Here is a 20960-nt window from a genome sequence, read left to right on the forward strand (position 1 = left end):
CACATCAATTCCCTTTTCTCCATCATGGACATAAATGGGAATGAACAGTCCAAAAGGACTCTGGGGTCATATGCTAACCCCATTACAGCTGCATATGGGAGTAGCATCTGTATACCTCCCATCAAAGCAAGCAGCTTTGAGCTAAACCCTCAACTCATTATCATGGTGCAGCAAAATTGCCAGTATTCCGGTCTTCCACAGGAAGAACCTACTGAGTTTCTGGCACAGTTCTTACAAATTACTGACACAGTACGTGATAAAGAGGTGGATCAGGATGTCTACAGATTATTACTGTTTCCATTTGCTGTAAAGGATCAAGCTAAGAAGTGGTTGAATAACCAACCTACAGCACGCATAAAGACATGGAAACAATTATCAGATAAATTCCTGAATCACTTTTACCCTCCAAAAAGGATGACACAGCTAAGGCTGAACATCCAAGGCTTTAAACAAGAGGATAATGAATCCCTTTATAATGCTTGGGAGAGGTATAGAGGTATGCTGAGAAAATGCCCCTCTGAAATATTTTTAGAGTGGGTACAGTTAGACATCTTTTACTATGGGCTTACAGAAAAAGCTCAGATGTCTCTAGACCACTCAGCTGGTAGATCTATACATATGAGGAAGACGATTGAAGAGGCTCAAGAGCTTATAGATACTGTTGCTAGAAATCAACATTTGTACTCTAGCCATGAGTCCTCTACAAAAGAAGAAGTTATGGCATTAGCCACTGACCATAATCCTCAAGAACAGATGGTTGAGCTTAATCAACAATTGCAACTGATGACAAAATAGTTAGCAGAATTTAAAGAGATGCTCCAAGAGACTAAAATTGCTAACAAGAACATGGAATCACAGTTGAATCAGGCAAAACAGCAGCTATCTAAACAGATAACAGAAGAATGCCAAGCAGTTCAACTGAGGAGTGGAAAGACATTGAATAACACTGCTCAAAGTAGCAAAAAGTCAGTAAAGGAACAATTGACAGAGGATAGCCAAACCACTATCCAAAATCCCTCTGAGGACAGTAAGAGCTCAGAGAGGAATACTATTGGCGTTCAAACGCCAGAAAAGGAGGGAAAGCTGGCGTTAAACGCCCATTCCCTGCCCAGTTCTGGCGTTCAAACGCCAGAAAAGGGGGAAAAGTTGGCGTTAAACGCCCATTTTCCACCCAATCCTGGCGTTCAAACGCAAAAGGGGAACCAGACACCTGAGAGTGCTGATAGTAACCCCTCTAAAAAGGCTTCTCCAACCACCTCTGTAAGGAATACACCTGCAGCAACTAAGGTTGAAGAATATAAAGCCAATATGCCTTATCCACAGAAACTCCGCCAAGCGGAACAGGATAAGCAATTTGCCCGCTTTGCAGACTATCTAAGGACTCTTGAAATAAAGATTCCGTTTGCAGAGGCACTTGAGCAAATACCTTCTTATGCTAAGTTCATAAAAGAGATCTTAAGCCATAAGAAGGATTGGAGAGAAACTGAAAAAGTATTTCTCACTGAAGAATGCAGTGCAGTCATTCTGAAAAGCTTACCAGAAAAGCTTCAAGATCCAGGAAGCTTTATGATACCATGCACATTAGAAGGTGCTTGCACCAAGATAGCCCTATGTGACCTTGGAGCAAGTATCAATCTAATACCTGCATCCACTATCAGAAAGCTTGGGTTGAATTAAGAAGTCAAACCAACCCGGATATGCCTCCAACTTGCTGATGGCTCCATTAAATATTCATCAGGCATAATTGAGGACATGATTGTCAAGGTTGGGCCATTTGCCTTTCCAACTGACTTTGTAGTGCTGGAAATGGAGGAGCACAAGAGTGCAACTCTCATTCTAGGAAGACCTTTCCTAGCAACTGGACGAACTCTCATTGATGTACAAAAAGGGGAAGTAACCCTAAGAGTCAATGAGGATGAGTTCAAGTTGAATGCTGTAAAAGCTATGCAGCATCCAGACACACCAAATGACTGCATGGGCACTGACATTATTGACTCTTTGGTGGAAGAGATCAATATGACTGAAAGTCTAGAATCAGAGCTTGAGGACATCTTCAAGGATGCTCAGCCTGATCAGGAAGAACTAGAGGAAACAAGAGAATTTTTGAAAATTCCTCAGGAGGAGGATAAGCCTCCCAAACCTGAACTCAAACCACTACCACCATCCCTGAAGTATGCATTTCTGGGAGAGGGTGGCACTTTTCCAGTGATTATAATCTCTGCTTTAAATCCACAGGAAGAGGAAGCACTGATTCAAGTGCTAAGGACACACAAGACAGCTCTTGGGTGGTCCATAAGTGACCTTAAGGGCATTAGCCCAGCAAGATGCATGCACAAGATCCTATTGGAGGATAATGCCAAACCAGTGGTCCAACCACAAAGGCGGCTAAATCCAGCCATGAAGGAGGTGGTGCAGAAGGAGGTCACTAAATTACTAGAGGCTGGGATTATTTATCCTATTTCTGATAGCCCCTGGGTGAGCCCTGTCCAAGTTGTCCCCAAGAAGGGAGGCATGACAGTAGTTCATAATGAAAAAAATGAACTGGTTCCTACAAGAACAGTCACAGGGTGGCGCATGTGTATTGACTACAGAAGGCTCAATACAGCCACCAGAAAGGATCATTTTCCTTTGCCATTCATAGACCAAATGCTAGAAAGACTAGCTGGGCATGATTATTATTGCTTTTTGGATGGCTATTCAGGCTACAACCAAATTGCAGTAGATCCTCAGGACCAAGAGAAAACAGCATTCACTTGCCCTTCTGGCGTGTTTGCCTACAGGAGGATGCCTTTTGGTCTGTGTAATGCTCCTGCCACCTTTCAGAGATGCATGCTATCCATCTTCTCTGATATGGTAGAGAAATTCCTGGAAGTCTTCATGGATGACTTCTCAGTATATGGAGATTCATTCAGCTCCTGTCTTAACCACCTAGCACTTGTCCTGAAAAGGTGCCAAGAGACTAACCTGGTTTTAAACTGGGAGAAATGTCACTTTATGGTGACTGAAGGAATTGTCCTTGGGCACAAAATTTCAAGCAGGGGAATAGAGGTGGATAAGGCAAAGGTAGAGGTAATTGAAAAATTACCACCACCTGCCAATGTTAAGGCAATCAGAAGCTTTCTGGGGCATGCAGGATTCTACAGAAGGTTTATAAAGGATTTTTCGAAAATTGCAAAACCTCTGAGCAATCTGCTAGCTGCTGACACACCATTTGTGTTTGACACACAGTGTCTGCAGGCATTTGAGACCCTGAAAGCTAAGCTGGTCACAGCACCAGTCATCTCTGCACCAGACTAGACATTACCATTCGAATTAATGTGTGATGCCAGTGACCATGCCATTGGTGCAGTGTTGGGAAAGAGGCATAACAAGCTTCTGCACGTCATTTATTATGCTAGCCGTGTTCTAAATGACGCACAGAAGAACTACACAACCACAGAAAAAGAGTTACTTGCAATGGTCTATGCCATTGACAAATTTAGATCCTATTTAGTAGGATCAAAGGTGATTGTGTACACTGACCATGCTGCTCTTAAGTACTTACTCACAAAGCAGGATTCAAAACCCAGGCTCATAAGATGGGTATTGCTTCTGCAAGAGTTTGATATAGAAATAAGAGACAGAAAAGGGACAGAGAACAAAGTAGCTGAGCATCTGTCCCGACTAGAACCAGTAGCTGGGGCGTCCCTCCCTTCTACTGAGATCTCTGAGACCTTCCCAGATGAGCAACTCTTTGCCATTCAGGAAGCTCCATGGTTTGCAGATATTGCAAATTATAAAGCTGTGAGGTTCATACCCCAGGAGTACAGCAGAGTGCAAAGAAAGAAATTAATTTCTGATGCCAAGTACTACCTATGGGATGAGCCATATCTCTTTAAGAGATGTGCAGACGGAATAATCCGCAGATGTGTACCCAGAGAGGAATCACAAAGAATCCTGTGGTATTGCCATGGATCACAATATGGAGGACACTTTGGAGGTGAGCGAACAGCAACCAAGGTCCTCCAATGCGGATTCTACTGGCCTACTCTCTATAGAGATGCCCGAGAGTTTGTGCGTAACTGTGACAGTTGCCAAAGAGCTGGTAACTTGCCTCATGGTTACGCCATGCCTCAGCAAGGGATCTTAGAGATTGAATTGTTTGATGTATGGGGAATTGACTTCATGGGCCCCTTCCCACCATCATACTCAAACACTTATATTCTAGTGGCAGTAGACTATGTATCTAAATGGGTGGAAGCAATTGCCACACCCAATAATGATACCAAGACCGTGCTGAAATTCCTACAGAAACACATCTTCAGCAGGTTTGGTGTTCCCAGAGTACTGATCAGTGATGGAGGTACCCATTTCTGCAATAAACAACTGTACTCTGCTATGGTTAGATATGGAATTAGCCACAAAGTAGCAACTCCGTATCACCCACAGACAAATGGACAAGCTGAGGTCTCTAACAGAGAGCTCAAAAGAATCCTGGAACGGACTGTTATTGCCCGTAGAAAGGATTGGGCAAAGAGCTTGGATGATGCTCTGTGGGCATACAGAACAGCATACAAGACTCCTATAGGAACCTCTCCATACCAACTGGTGTATGGGAATGCCTGTCATCTGCCCGTGGAACTGGAACATAAAGCCTACTGGGCAACCAGATTCCTAAACATGGATGCTAAGTTAGCTGGTGAAAAAAGATTGCTCCAGCTAAATGAGCTAGAGGAATTCAGACTCAATGCTTTTGAAAATGCAAAAATCTATAAGGAAAAGGCAAAGAAGTGGCATGACAAGAAATTGTCATCCAGAGTCTTTGAGCCAGGACAAAAGGTCCTGCTCTTCAACTCTAGGCTCAGATTGTTCCCAGGAAAGCTTAAGTCCCGATGGAGGGGTCCATATGTGATTACAGGAGTATCACCATATGGATATGTTGAGCTTCAGGATAATGATTCTGACAAGAAGTTCATTGTCAATGGACAGAGGATCAAGCATTATCTTGAAAGCAATTTTGAGCAAGAATGCTCAAAACTGAGACTTGAGTGATTTTCAGTGAAGGTCCAGCTAAAGACAGTAAAGAAGCGCTTACTGGGAGGCAACCCAGTGATTAGAAGGGTATCAGTTCTGTCTAATCTAGGTTTGATACATATTCTTAAAAGGCAATTATCAAAATTGAAGGAATTCACAGAGTTACAGTGCAGAGAAAAATAGCTTACTGGCAAAAAAACGCCAGTAAGGGGTACTCTGGGCGTTAAACGCCAGAATGGGCACCATTCTGGGCGTTTAACGCCAGTAAATGTGCCATTTTGGGCGTTAAACGCCAGAATGGGCACCATTCTGGGCGTTTAACGCCAGGTGTGCAGCATCCTGGGCGTTCAGCAAAACGCCCAGTGAAGAAGGGATTTCTGGCGTTTAACGCCAGCCAGGATACCTGGCTGGGCGTTAAACGCCCAAATAGGCCAACAAATGGGCGTTAAACGCTAGAATGGATACCATTCTGGGCGTTTAACGCCAGAAAGGCTGGGGGAGGAGATTTTGTTTCCCACTTTAATTTTTTTTCAAACTTTCTTGTTTTGATCCATATCTTTCTCCATAAACACATTACAAACTTTCATAATTCACCTTCCAATTTTAAAAATTAGAATCTTCTTCAAATCTATTTCAAATCCTTTCCTAGACTCTTTCAAAAACTCAATTATCTCCTCAAATTTTTTCCATATCTTCTCAAATCTCCCTCAATTTTTCGAAAATTTCTCCCCCTCTCCTATTTAAACACGTTCGGCCACCCCCCTTCTCCACACCATTTGAATTTGCTCTCCTCCTCTCTCCCTTCTTTGCCTTCTTTTGCTTGAGGACAAGCAAACCTCTAAGTTTGGTGTGCTTTCCGTGATCACTAGGCCAAGATTTATCAAGATCATGGCTCCTAGAGGAAAACAAACCAATTCAAGAGGCAAGAAAGAGAATAATCCAAAGGATGTTTGGAGTCAAGAGAAGTTCTAAACCAAAGAACATGCAGACCATTACCACAAAATAATGGGTCTGAGGTCAGTGATCCCGGAAGTCAAATTCAATCTGAAAGAAGATGAATATCCGGAGATCCAAGAGTAAATTCGAAATAGAGGATGGGAAGTTCTAACCAACCCTGAGACAAAGGTTGGAAGGAACATGGTTCAGGAATTCTACTCAAATCTGTGGCTGACAGATAAGCAGAGAATGACTGGAACTGCTTTTCATACCTACAGAACCATGGTCAGAGGGAGAATTATTTACTTTCATCTGGACAAAATAAGAGAGGTCTTCAAATTACCTCAACTGCAAGATGATTCTGAATCCTTTAATAGGAGGATGGTGAGAGCAGATAAAGGGTTGGATCAAGTTCTAGAGGACATATGCCTCCCTGGAACTAAATGGATAACCAATTCAAAAGGTGTCCCAAACCAACTCAAGAGGGGAGACCTCAAACCAATTGCAAGAGGTTGGCTAGACTTTATTGGGCGTTCCATATTACCCACTAGCAACCGTTATGAGGTTACCATCAAGAGAGCAGTGATGATTCATTGCATTATGCTTGGTAAAGAAGTGGAGGTTCATCATCTGATTGCTTGTGAGATCTACACAATTGCAAACAAGAATTCCACTGAAGCCAAACTGGCGTACCCAAGCCTGATCTCTTTGCTCTGTAAAGAGGATGGGGTAAAGATGGGAGTAGATGAATTCATACCCATTGAGCATCCAATCACCAAGAAGTCAATGGAAGGACAAATGCAAGACAACTCTATCAAAAAGAGGGCACAGGAGTTCCTCCCTGAATTTCCTGAAATTGACTACTGGGCCAGCCTAGAAGCATCTATCACCAAGTTGCAAGAAACTATGGAGCAACTTAAGGAAGAACAGCAGAATCAGAACTGCATGCTCTGCAAATTGCTGAAGGAACAAGAGAAGCAGGGGCGTGAACTTCAAGAGATGAAACGCCAAAAGCTCTCCCCTCAAGTTGAGGGAGCATCCACTTCTCAAAATCAAGGTTGTTGAGTCCTAACTCTGTGATAACCTCTATCATTAGGAGCCTATTTAAATTTTTTGTTTTCTATTACTATTAGTCTTATCTTATATCTATTTCTGAGTTTTGTTCTTAATTCATGATTAATAAAGTTTAAAGTTCATGTCCTAAAGCTATGAATGTCCTATGAATCCATCACCTCTCTTAAATAAAAAATGCTTTAATCACAAAAGAACAAGAAGTACAGGATTTCAAATTTATCTCTGAAACTAGTTGAATTAGTTTGATGTGGTGACAATACTTTTTGTTTTCTGAATGAATGCTTGAACAGTGCATATGTCTTTTGAATTTGTTGTTTTAAGAATGTTAAAAATTGTTGGCTCTTGAAAGAATGATAGAAAAGGAGAACTGTTATTGAGGATCTGAAAAATCATCAAATTGATTCTTGAAGCAAGAAAAATCAGTGATTCAAAAAAAAAAAAAACGAAAAAAAATAGAAGAGAAAAAGAAAAAGCAAGCAGAAAAAGCCAATAGCCCTTTAAACCAAAAGGCAAGGGTAGAGATAAAGTTGTGATCCAAGGCAAAAAGAGTGTGCTTAAGAACCCTGGACACCTCTAATTGGGGACTCTAGCAAAGCTGAGTCACAATCTGAAAAGGTTCACCCAAGTATGTGTCTGTGGCATGTATGTATCCGGTGGTAATACTGGAAGACAGAGTGCTTTGGGCCACAGCAGAGACTCATAAAATAGCTATGTTCAAGAATCATCATACTTAACTAGGAGAATCAATAACACTATCTGAGTTCTGAGTTCCTATGGATGCCAATCATTCTGAACTTCAAAGGATAAAGCGAGATGCCAAAACTGTTCGGAAGCAAAAAGCTACTAGTCCCGCTCATCTAATTGGAGCTAAGTTTCTTTGATATTTTGGAGTCTATAGTATATTCTCTTCTTTTTATTCTATTTTGATTTTCAGTTGCTTGGGGACAAGCAACAATTTAAGTTTGGTGTTGTGATGAGCGGATAATTTATACGCTTTTTGGCATTATTTTCAGTATGTTTTTAGTATATTTTAGTTAGTTTTTATTACATTTTTATTAGTTTTTAATTAAAATTAACTTTTTTGGACTTTACTATGAGTTTGTGTGTTTTTCTGTGATTTCAGGTATTTTCTGGTTGAAATTGAGGGACCTGAGCAAAAATCTGATTCAGAGACGGAAAAGGACTGCAGATGCTGTTGGATTCTGACCTCCCTGCACTCGAAGTGGATTTTCTGGAGTTACAGAAACCCAATTGGCGCGCTCTCAATGGCGTTGGAAAGTAGACATCCTGGGCTTTCCAGCAATGTATAATAGTCCATACTTTGCCCGAGATTTGATGGCCCAAATTGGCGTTGCAAATCAGCTTCAGAATTCCCAGCGTTTAACGCTGGAACTGGCATAAAAATTGGAGTTAAACGCCCAAACTGGCATAAAAGCTGGTGTTTAACTCCAGGAAGAGTCTCTACACGAAAATGCTTCAATGCTCAGCCCAAGCACACACCAAGTGGGCCCGGAAGTGGATTTTTCTGTCATTTACTCATTTCTGTAAACCCTAGATTACTAGTTCTCTATTAATAGGATCTTTTGACATTGTATCTGTACCTCATGGCACTTTACACGTTTCTCATTGTATCTTCTACAGCATGAGTCTCTAAACCCCATGGTTGGGGGTGAGGAGCTCTGCTGTGTCTTGATGGATTAATGTAATTACTACTGTTTCTCATTCAATCATGCTTGCTTCCGTTCTAAGATATCACTTGTTCTTACCTCGGATGAATGTGATGATCCGTGACACTCATCATCATTCTCAACTATGAACGCGTGCCTGACAACCACCTCCGTTCTATCTTAGATTGAGTAGATATCTCTTGGATTCCTTAATCAGAATCTTCGTGGTATAAGCTAGAATTGATGGCGGCATTCAAGAGAATCCGGAAGGTCTAAACCTTGTCTGTGGTATTCTGAGTAGGATTCAATGATTGAATGACTGTGACGAGCTTCAAACTCGCGATTGTGGGGCGTTAGTGATAGACGCAAAAGAATCACTGGATTCTATTCCGACATGATCGAGAACCGACAGCTGAATAGCCGTGCCGTGACAGGGTGCGTTGAACATTTTCACTGAGAGGATGGGAGGTAGCCATTGACAACGGTGAAACCCTACATACAGCTTGCCATGGAAGGAGCCTAGCGTGCTTGAAGAAGAGGACAGTAGGAAAGCAGAGGTTCAGAAGATAGAGCATCTCCAAACCTCAACCTGTTCCCCATTACTGCAAAACAAGTACTTATTTCATGTTCTTTTGCTTTTCACAATCAATCCTGATAATTTTTGATATCCTGACTAAGAGTTACAAGATAACCATAGCTTGCTTCAAGCCGACAATCTCCGTGGGATCGACCCTTACTCACGTAAGGTATTACTTGGACGACCCAGTGCACTTGCTGGTTAGTTGTGCGGGATTGCAAAAGTGTGATTGCAATTTCGTGCACCAAAACCCTCAAGTCAAATTCAAAGGCAATACCCTTGTCACATTTAAAACAGCTTTAAAACATAAGTTTCACCTAAATAACTTTCTCCTGAAAAAGATATAATGCCTTTCTTAGAAAGCAAGACTAAATCACAATTTCCTCTTTAATAACTCATTTCAAAAGCATGAATCATCCTTTTCTTTATAATTCAAATAGAATAATAGAAGTCTTTAACTCATCATTTTTCCAGAAAACATCTCAATAAAGATTCGGATTTTATAAAAATTTCGGCAGCATCTCCCCTAAAACTTGGACTTTTGCCACCCGGTTCGGGTCCCAACTAAACCGTTTCTCATTCCTTTTTCAACAGCTCAAAACCAGAAATCAATTCAAAAGCAAGCTAAATCCAACAGTCGCCTCAGTGGCATATCTCAAGGAAACCATTTCAAATTCAACTCAATATCAACCGTTTTAACTCATTTCCAAAGTTTAAAAGAATCGGCTCAGCAACAAATCATTTATCAAACCAAATTAATTAAAGCAACCCAAGCTGAATTTCAAGAGTATTCTATCTTTCACATCATCAAAATAATTGACTCAATTCAAACCAATCCTCAACGGATTAAACTCATATTTCAAACCTTTAAAGAATCAACTTCAAAACCTTACATTTCACAAAGCCGCACAACAATTTAGCCAAACAAACATCTATAATCACTCGAGTCAATTAAATAATACATAAGGCAGATACAATCACTAAATACACCATATCTCACATCAGTATCCATATGTAATAATTCCAATAATAAACTGTAGTTTTCGGAAAGCGCCCCTACCTCGACAAATTGAAACTATAACCCAAACTCATTAACTGATTCCTTTTTGCTCAGCCCGAACTCACCGGCAATCAGAATCTCAGCTCTGCTTGCTCTCTCGAAAGTAGAAATAGCTACAAGCGGCGTAAACAAACCGGATTCTAACTCCTAAAACCATTAACATCGCAATTACTTTATTGCACAGGACAGAACACTAACGCAGAGCTTTCGAAAACAGATATACTTACCGAATTAACAAAATAGAATAGCTGCGATTTCGAACCGGCCTGGCAACAGCTCCAGCGGCGGCCAGAAGCTCCGGTGGGTCATCTATAAAAATTGCGCAGCATCAAAACCTTCTCGAAACTCAAAATGACCGAAACCACAAATTAAAACCCTTACCAAAAAGTCGAAACTCGCAGAATTCACTGAACATAGCAGCCCCATCAACGGCAGCTTCATTGGCAACCATCATAGTATCCTGGCCTCTGTAGTGGCTTCCAAAGACAACGGCGGCATGCTCACCCAGAACCCAAATGGAGCGATGGTAGGAGCGGCGGCCAAGGATTCCGGCGGCGGTGGCGGCGGACCAGAGCCCCAGAAGCGGAGGGGATTCATCCTGCTTCCCTTTCTCACCTCCGTCCCACATCAGTGACCTCCACTGGCGGTAGAGGCGGACTACACCCCAGGGCGACGGCGACTGTTCAGACAGCAGTGACGGCACACGGCGGTGCGCGACGGTAGCGGCGAGTCCCTTTCCGCGTGATGCTGACTCCACGCCTCACTCCCTCTCTCTCGGTCTCGCACTCCCCTTTGGTCGCGATCCACGGCAGTGATGGCGGCGCCGTTGGAAGACATGGAAGCAGTGGCGGTGACAAGGCTAGCCACAAGCTTCTCTTCGTGCGTCTCCATCTTTCCTCGACTTGGACCTGACGGCGGACTCTAAGGCGACGTGACACGGTGAGCTTGCAGTGGGCACGAGGGACTGTGGCAGCAGCTGCACGGGTCGGCGACGACGTTGTTAGGCCACAGCGGCAAGGCACGGTGGCGGCGGTGAGGCGCGACGCTCTCCTCCCTCTCCTTTTCTCTGTTTCTGTTTCGATTTCTTCTGTGGTGAAGGGAGCAGTGTATGCATTGCGGCTGTTAGGTTTAGAGGGAGAGGGGTTCGGCTGAAGCAAATGGGGGGTAGGGTTCATTTTCTTTTTTTTTGAAAATTATGGATAAGGGCATTTTAGTAATTTTACATAAAAATAGGGATAATATAGTAATTAGAAATAAATTCTAATCCAACAATAATAATGTATAAAAATACTATTTGCTCATCAATTTCACACTTTATTTTCAATAAAATGTTCAAGTCTAAAAATTAGGAATAATATAATTATTTTCTCTATTTTCCCAAATTAGTAGTAGTAATATTTAAAATATTAATTATTCAACCCAAATCATATAAATTCCTTATTATTTCATAACTGTCAACTTTATAATCTAAATGTAGAAAATAATCCAATAATTATAAAATTGGATAATAATCATAACTCGTCTCAAATTCAATAAATCAAAACTTGCCTTAATTATCTTTAATAAAATGATTTCTGAAATTAAGGCTATAAATAAGTATATGATTTGAGACTTGATCATAATAAGACTTTTCAAAGGTTCTGGGTCTTACACAAGATAGACCATAAAATAGTGGTTTATCACGCCCCCAACAGACTGACATTCCCAACTTGTGCGTGCGCACAGGGCTGTGCATCCGCACAGATTGTAAAGCTTCATTGGATATGTACACGCACAGGTTGTGCTAGCGCTCTCACCAGCAGGCCTCTCCCTGCTTGTTCGTACGCACAAGGCTATGCGTGCGCACATACCAGAAATCACAAAATTCTGCAACTTTGCAGAATTTCAGAGTTTGACACCAAACTTTGAATGATCATAACCTTCTCTACAAAAATTCAAATTTTACAAATTTTATATCAATTTGAAAATTTTTCCATGAACTCTAATTATAAATAAATTTCAACAATTTTGGAAAACTGAGGCACAAGTTATGACCTGTCAAAATTCATTAAAAACCAGTTTTTACCAAATCAAACAAGGTTCTCAACTTTCCCAAAATTCACAACCAAAACCCAAACAAACCAAACCTCTTCAATTACACTATAAAACACTACCACATACTATGCTTCTCCTTCCCATTGCAATTTGATCAACCCCAAACCTCTTTCACTCAATCTATCCACCATAACTCAACCATAATCCATAATTTACAAATTTAAACCTCAACTTCACAATTCCCACACAATTAACATCATAACTCATCAACACCATTTTGAACCATCCGAGTCCTTATTCCTCAACATTCAAAGATATCATAAACAATCATAATTCCCTTCATACAACAATGACATTTTCATAAATCATCAACAACATCAACAACTCTCAACAACTATAATAAATCTCAACAATCATAATCAAATCATATATTCATTATTATTATTATTATTATTATTATTATTATTATTATTATTATTATTATTATTATTATTATTATTATTATTATTCAGATTCAATTCACACACACCCCCACTTCATCTACCAATTCTCATCAACAACACCAATCATCAATTTACTCAACAACATTATAATTACACACCAATACATACAAATCATAAGATCTTCATCCCAATTCACATATCTCATACATAAGCCAACCACCATCAATACTCATCAACACCAACAATTCCCAATAATCATCATCAACCACAATAATCCAATACAACTAACAATTAACATCAGTTCACATATAATTATTCATACACCAATATCATTCAATCCTATATTAGGGTCAACTAGCCAAAGTGTCTAGAAACATTACATATTACATAAAGAAAACCGAAACCATACCTTGGCCAATTCCTAATATGCACAAACCACCACTAAACAAGCTTCCAAAAAGCCAAGCCAACTCCAACAAGCACCAAGGCTCAAACTAACATCATATATATATATCAAAATCAAAACCTAAGATACACAAAACAACTAAACACAAGATTTTAGTGAAACCTTACCTTATCCAACGAGATTAGGGGTAAAATCTAATAATTATCTGTTACTACAGATCACCTAAACAAGCAAAACCACAAAATCTACTCAAAACCATAACTCCAAAAATGCAAAATTCTAGGGCTGGAAACTGGAGATTAAGATGCGATTTCTTACCAGATTTTCTTAGATAGAAACGTAGAGCTCGATGAGAGTTTCGTGTGGTTGCAAACGACTCGTCAATCAGATTTTCGTAGATCAAGTTTTGGCTCTCGGAAGGTGGAGGTGAATAGTAACGAACCCTCACCTCTCCTCTCTTCTCAAGCTGCACCCTTCTCTCTTTTGGGGAGAAAATGAGCTGAAAAGCTCTTTTAATAAGCTTATATATGTTGGGCCTTGAGCCTAGTTTGGGCCCAGTTAAACTCATTAGCGTTTTTAGCCCGTTTGCCCTACTTTGGGCCAAAACCTTTAATATTAGTGCCCGGTTTTCAATTCTAAATTATTTTTACCCCTTTCAAAACAATAAATCAATCTTCAAAATATTATTTTCCAAACTACGCGATACTGGACAGTCTAAAGCTGGTACTGCCAGCTTAGGTGCCAGTACGCATTTTTACAAAATTTTTCGAAATAGATATATTTTTCAGCTAGAAAAATTCATTGAAATCAAATTTCACCTTTTTATTTTCAAATTAAAATTTCAAAATTTTGAATCTATCTCGGGCACTTAAAATTATTATTTTTATAAACGGTTTTATGTGAAAAACTCCGGCTCTTACAAGTATAGTAAGATCAATCATTTCATACAAGCATGGTAGAGATTTTTAATATGTTAATGGATGTTAATGCGAGAAAACTTCAGTGGAACTTCCAGGTTTATGTTGTCAATCTTTGGGAAGTTCCAAATAGGTTCAACGGGAAGGAGATAAATGTCATAGATATGGTTCTTTAAGATAGTCAGGTAAGTTTTTTGAACTTTATTTTACCTTTGTGACTTACTGGGTTTTGGATCCAAGACTCTTTTGACATTTATGCTCTTATGATTTGTAGGGTGGTAGGATCCAAGCATCAATTCCAAAATCCTTGGTCAAACGGTGGAGAGGTAAGATTATAGAGTTTAAGATGTACATCATGACTCACTTTATAGTAGTGGACAAGATGGAGAAATCAGGACAATCAATAATAGATGGTTCATAAATTTTTCACATAGGACAACAGTTCAGCCGGTTGCTTAACCAAGCTATCTTTTTTCAAGTTTTTTGCTTTAAACTTATCCCAGAGTTGCTGGCTGCTGACAAGATTGACAATTTTATGGTAATAGGTGAGACTATATCGTATCAATTTTTCTATATAATATGTGATATGCAACCGAGGTGTGGGAGTATTTCAATGTTTATATTAACCTGTGAACTGTTGTAGGTGTCATAGGAGAAGTGATTGCTAAGGAGGACCCAAGAGAATTAATAACTAGAAAAGGAAAGGAGACTAAATGATTGGATGTGATTATTGAGGATCTCGAGTAAGATAATCGGATTCCAGGTTGATCTTTTCCCATTTATTAATTGATATATAACTAACGACCATCAATAAATGTTATGCATGTTATTCAAGAACAACAGTATTGGGTGTGTGTTCTTTGGAGAAATGGTAGACCAAATACTTTCATATCTTGAAGAAGGGAGGGTTGAGCCATTAATAGTCATAGCACCGTTTTTCAAACCCAGCAGATGGAATGGTATGCATACAAACCGTTGGATGCTTTAAAAAAAAACATTTTACTTGCATAAACAAAAGGACGTATGTAGCCCTAACATCATAAAATAATATATTGCAGATAAGACATCCGTGCAGAGTCACTTCGGCTATTCCAATTTACGTATCAACCCCGACCTAGAGGAGGTCAACGAATTTCGTAACAGGTTGAATAGAAATGTAGTTAGTTTGGTTATGCAACAAAAGATTTTATGTGCATGTTTAAAGTCTGAAACTTCTATTTTGTAGGAGGCTTTCTGAAAAACCTTCAAATTCAACGAGGATTACTCAAGTTTCATCGCATGATCCGCGTTCCGATGTAGACAAACTAAAACATGCAGATGTCGAGGTCAAAACCATAGAAGAAGCTCTAAGCTCTACATAGGTGAAGACACTCCATACTACAACCAATGTTATAAAACCTCATGACTTGATAATATTTTGTTTTGGTTTACTTGTTTTGCAGGAAGGACCTATCTGGATTGTTGGAACTATTGTTTCAATTAATGCTGAAAAAGACAATTGGTTTTATAAATCATGTCAGAAGTGTCCAAAGAAGTTGAAACTCCAATTGGGGATAGATATGAGTGTGGCAAATGTGGCCACACTCACGAAAGTGCATCACTTAGGTGTGATAACTAATCTTAACATAGTAGGTGCATTTGATTTTATTTTTACTCAGGTCTGATTTTTTGTTTCGATTTGTTTTAGGTTCAAGGTCGAGGTGATGGTGTACGATGGAACAGGAAGCATCTTGTTGTTTATGAAGGATAGAGAAACGATACAATTATGTGGGAGGCAAGCTGACCAGATCAAGGATGAGGAGGTAATTAAAAAATGCATTAATGTTTAGCTAAAAGTTCTTTATCTATAACCATCATAACTTTCTTAAGAGTTTGTTTAATCTTAATAGTGTACTGATGGGAAAGGTTACCCTCCAACATTGGATTGCATGATGGACAGAAGGTTACTCTTCAAAGTAAATGTCAAAGCGTCAAATATTAGGCACTATGACCAGGTTTATACTGTAACGAAGATTTGTGATGATGAGGAAATTGTAGAGATGAATCACCCCAAAGCATTCCAAAATACTCATTCTGCTACTTTAACTATATGTATTTTATTTAATTTGGTTACAGGAAATATGTTGGGATTTAGTTAAACTCATGTTCTATAATTTCTAAGTAGGAATTTTGTTTGCCTATTTGTAGGAGACCGATTATAGTGACTCGCTTGATGTCTTTGCAGCTGCGGTTAACCTGCACAATGATACTGAATTTATGCTTTCTGTGGTTAGTGTTTAGAACAACTATTAAACAATTTGGTTCCCCTGTTTTTTTTAATTAGCATTCCACATCAACTAATAGCATTTGTCTAAACAGGATGGTTTGGAAGACAATGTCACAAGTCTCAAATCCAAAACCCCAGCAAAAAGAGCTCTCATAGGACTAAAGCACAAACTGGCTATTAATCTTGACAAAGAAGATGTGGGATTTTCCACAAACAAGTTTAGCCAAAAAGAAGGGAAGAGGCAAAAGATGCAATCTCATGAAAGTTATAAATGAACTTAGTACCCTAATCAGTATATTTTGTGATTTCTATTGGTGTTTTTATTTTAAGCATAGTATCCTAAGTAGTATTCTTGGAGTTAGCTTGAAAATCTTTTCAGAAAGTGTTTTGTTGGGTTTCTACAAGTATGAGGAATGAGTTAGTATTACATATATTTGGAACAACTTGGAAATCTTTTGGAAAGGTGTTTTCTTGGGTTTCTACAAGTAGGAGAAATGAGTTAGTATGAAATATATTTGGAAATGTTAAGTTGATGGAAATCGATCCTTAATCCTATGTTACAAGTAGATCAAAACTTAATTAAGCTAGTAATACATTATTTATTTCTACTTTTTATTTGTGAATTGTTTTCTATTTGGTGGAATTGAATTTAGTTATGAAATCTTGGTAACATGAATTGGATAATCATGCAGCGTTATGGTTTGGAAATCTACATATGAGGCGATATTGATTACAGAGTAGATGAGATATAAACAAGTACATAGTGAAATTACCTCAGTATAAACATAATGCCAAGACTCATCCAATACTGATGTTTATCGTGTAGGACACACCTGGTCAAATTTCATTGTTACATCAGTATTATCTATATAATGAGGTGATTTGTTAAGCTAATCAAAGAAACACAAATGTACATTTTCTGTGATAGACTTATACAATTACAGACTAATATAAGTTAGGTAATATAAGTTGAAAGTATTTGTATTTTAAACATGTATTTCTTCATTTATAATTTTATTGTGTTACCTTATTTTATCAAACTATTTTTCACGCAAGGATTACTTATTTATTAGTCCATATACTCTTCATAATGGTCAGAGGGGATGTTTTCATGCACTATAATCAATGATTTCATTAATTGTAGGCCACACCTGGACAAATTTTAGGTATACATCAGTATTATTTACATAATGAGTCAAGTACAAATGTAAATTGTTAAGATAATAAGACAAACACAAATGTAAATTATCTACTCATACATGGATAATTTAAGACTAATATAAGTTCTGGTATTCATTGATTTCATTTAGTGATTAAACAAATTACGTGTTATGATATGATCTTATCACTAGGCATTCAGTTGACAAATGTCTACTAAAAGTGATCATGCATTCTAAAATAGGCCAGAACTAAGTCTATACGAATAAAAAAAAGAACCCAGCACTTGATTGAACAAAATTTATATAGGACCAGTGACTATAATGGTAACCTCAGCTAAAGTACCAAGGCAGGCTTGGGGGTGAATGGTAGCTTTTTTTCATGTGTACACAGCTTTTTATCATATTGAACATATAAGTTTTTGTTACTATTATAGTATAAAAATATCTAAAAAGTTATGAAATTAGCCACTAATATATTTAAGTTACAAGTACACACATAAAATATATATTTTTATCAGTGTCATGTAGAAAGATATATAGTATATCTTGAATCATATTAATTAACAGGAAATGCAATGCATGCAAAGGCTAATCTCAAGAATTCTAAGCCAAAATGGTTAGTTGTCAATGTTTACAATCTTGATATTCTGCACGAACTTGACATGGCTATATATCAAGTGCAATTCACTGGCACATAGATGAAAGGAGACATTAGGGGGTTGACTATATAATTATTAATAGGGATGAATTGGTGCTGTAGATGGTTAGGACATATTATAGCAGTGGGTATTTTAACAAAAAGGGAACCAATCTACATGCATAATACATCACAAGTTCCTAAAAAAAATAACAAATCCCTTAATTGTTGCTTGAAAAGTGACATCAGATAAAACATGATGATAGACATCACATGGAAGGAAGAAAGGCAGTCACGTAGGAAATAGTTTAAGTTATATTGACCAGCTGACTTTTTTACACGGATTAGGCTCTAAGTAATTTTTAGATATACTTTATAACAACTTTTGGACCAATCGCCGTAGCCAAAAAACGTGAAAGATGAATGACCTGTATTAGTAATCAATTTGAATCACAATAAAAAGGCAACTGGTGCACGAAATTGCAATCACACTTTTACAATCCGCACAATTAACCAGCAAGTACACTGGGTCGTCTAAGTAATACCTTATGTGAGTAAGGGTCGAATCCCACGAAGATTGTTGGCTTGAAGCAAGCTATGGTTATCTTATTAATCTTAGTCAGGATACCGATAGGGTTCTTTAGTTTCAATTGTAAAAGATGAAAAAGTGTAAAATGAGTAATTGTTACGCAATAATGGAGAATATGTTGGAGTGTTGGAGATGCTTTATCTTCTGAATCTCTGCTTTCCCCCTATCTTCTTCTTCACGCACGCAAGTCCTCCTATGGCAAGCTGTATGTTGGGTTTCACCATTGTCAATCGCTACCTCCCATCCTCTCAGTGAAAATGGTCTAAATGCTTTGTCACAGCACGACTAATCATCTGTCAGTTCTTGATCATGTCGGAATAGGATCCATTGATCCTTTTGCGTCTGTCACTACGCCCAACACTCGCGAGTTTGAAGCTCGTCACAGTCATCCAATCCCTGAATCCTACTCAGAATACCACAGACAAGGTTTAGACTTTCCGGATTCTCAAGGATGCTGCCAATGGATTCTAGCTTATACCACGAAGATTCTGATTAAGGAATCCAAGAGATATTCATTCAATCGAAAGTAGAACGGAGGTGGTTGTCAGGCACACTTTCATAGATTAAGAATGGTGATGAGTGTCACGGATCATCACCTTCATCATGGTTAAGTACGAATGAACATCTTAAAGAGAAACAAGCGTGTTTGAATAGAAAACAGAAATAATTGCATTAATTCATCGAGACGCTGCAGAGCTCCTCACCCCCAATAATGGAGTTTAGAGACTCATACCGTCAAAAAGTACAAAGTTCAGATCTAAAAATGTCATGAGATGCAAAATAAGTCTCTAAAAGTTGTTTAAATACTAAACTAGTAACCTAGGTTTACAGAAAATGAGTAAACTAAGATAGATAGTGCATAAATCTACTTCTGGGGCCCACTTGGTGTGTGCTGGGACTGAGACTTGAGCTTCTCACGTGCCTGGGCTGTTTCTGGAGTTAAACGTCAGGTTGTAACCTATTTCTGGCGTTTAACTCCAACTTGCAACCTATTTCTGGCGTTCAACGCCAGAATGCAACATGGAACTGGCGTTAAACGCCAGTTTACGTCATTCATCTTCGCACAAAGTATGGACTATTATATATTGCTGGAAAGCGCTAGCTGTCTACTTTCCAACCCAATTAAGAGCGTGCCAATTGGACTTCTATAGCTCCAAAAAATCTATTCCAAGTGCAGAGAGGTCAGAATCCAACAGCATCAGCAGTCCTTTTTCAGCATAAATCAGATTTTTGCTCAGCTCCCTCAATTTCAGCTAGAAAATACCTGAAATCATAGAAAAACACACAAACTAATAGTAAAGTTCAGAAATATAAATTTTGCCTAAAAACTAATAAAAATATACTAAAAACTAACTAAAACATACTAAAATCTACATGAAATTACCCCCAAAAAGCGTATAAAATATCCGCTCATCACAACACCAAACTTAAACTGTTGCTTGTCCCCAAGCAACTAGATAAATAAAATAGGATAAAAAGAAATCAAGAAGAAATAATATCTTAGAGTTTTAAGTGAAGCTCAGATTCTAATTAGATGAGCGGGACTAGTAGCTTTTTGCTTCCAAACAATTTTGGCATCTCACTTTATCCTTTTAAATTCAGAATGATTGGCATCCATAGGAACTTAGAATTCAGATAGTATTATTGATTCTTCTAGTTTAGTATGTTGATTCTTGAATACAGCTACTTTATGAGTCTTGGCCGTGGCCCTAAGCACTTTGTTTTCCAGTATTACCACTGGATACATAAAAGCCACAGACACATAACTGGGTGAACCTTTTCAGATTGTGACTTAGCTTTGCTAAAGTCCCCAATTAGAGGTGTCCAGAGTTCTTAAGCACACTCTTTTGTCTTGGATCACGACTTTAACCACTCAGTCTCAAGCTTTTCACTTGGACCTACATGCCACAAGCACATGGTTAGGGACAGCTTGATTTAGCCGCTTAGGCCTGGATTTACTTCCTTGGGCCCTCCTATCCATTGATGCTCAAAGCCTTGGATCCTTTTCACCCTTGCCTTTTGGTTTAAAGGGCTATTGGCTTTTTCTACCTCTTTTGCTTCTCTCTTTTTTTTTTCACTGCTTTTTCTTGCTTCAAGAATCAATTTCATAATTTTTCAGATCAACAATAATATTTCTCTTGTTCATCATTCTTTCAGGAGCCAACAATTTTAACATTCATA

General features: G+C 38.6%; 1 protein-coding gene across 2 annotated transcripts; it reads left to right on the top strand.

Annotated features, from left to right (window-relative positions):
* Window positions 1–14222: 14222 nt before the first annotated feature.
* Window positions 14223–16927, top strand: LOC130957884 (uncharacterized). 2 transcript variants are annotated; one of them, XM_057884721.1, is made up of 12 exons: window positions 14223–14312; window positions 14402–14453; window positions 14562–14672; window positions 14771–14870; window positions 14963–15086; window positions 15186–15270; window positions 15353–15488; window positions 15570–15732; window positions 15815–15929; window positions 16017–16121; window positions 16315–16395; window positions 16486–16927. In XM_057884721.1, exons 8-12 carry the CDS (start codon window positions 15641–15643, stop codon window positions 16666–16668), a joined length of 576 nt encoding a protein of 191 aa, XP_057740704.1. In that variant the 5' UTR covers window positions 14223–14312; window positions 14402–14453; window positions 14562–14672; window positions 14771–14870; window positions 14963–15086; window positions 15186–15270; window positions 15353–15488; window positions 15570–15640; the 3' UTR covers window positions 16669–16927. The 2 variants fall into 2 exon arrangements, with proteins under 2 accessions (XP_057740704.1, XP_057740703.1); XM_057884720.1 differs by having other exon boundaries at window positions 14971–15086; window positions 15353–15732.
* The last annotated feature ends 4033 nt before the right edge of the window (window positions 16928–20960 follow it).

This window comes from Arachis stenosperma, chromosome 10 (assembly GCF_014773155.1).
Source record: "Arachis stenosperma cultivar V10309 chromosome 10, arast.V10309.gnm1.PFL2, whole genome shotgun sequence".
In the NCBI taxonomy this organism is placed as follows: domain Eukaryota; kingdom Viridiplantae; phylum Streptophyta; class Magnoliopsida; order Fabales; family Fabaceae; genus Arachis; species Arachis stenosperma.

Bases quoted from the DNA above. Each gene is read 5' to 3' on its own strand.
- LOC130957884 (XM_057884721.1), top strand. From the start codon at position 15,641: ATGTCAGAAGTGTCCAAAGAAGTTGAAACTCCAATTGGGGATAGATAT. The intron at 15,733-15,814 runs GTGTGATAACTA...GATTTGTTTTAG, and splicing joins CACGAAAGTGCATCACTTAG to GTTCAAGGTCGAGGTGATGG. The intron at 15,930-16,016 runs GTAATTAAAAAA...TAATCTTAATAG, and splicing joins ACCAGATCAAGGATGAGGAG to TGTACTGATGGGAAAGGTTA.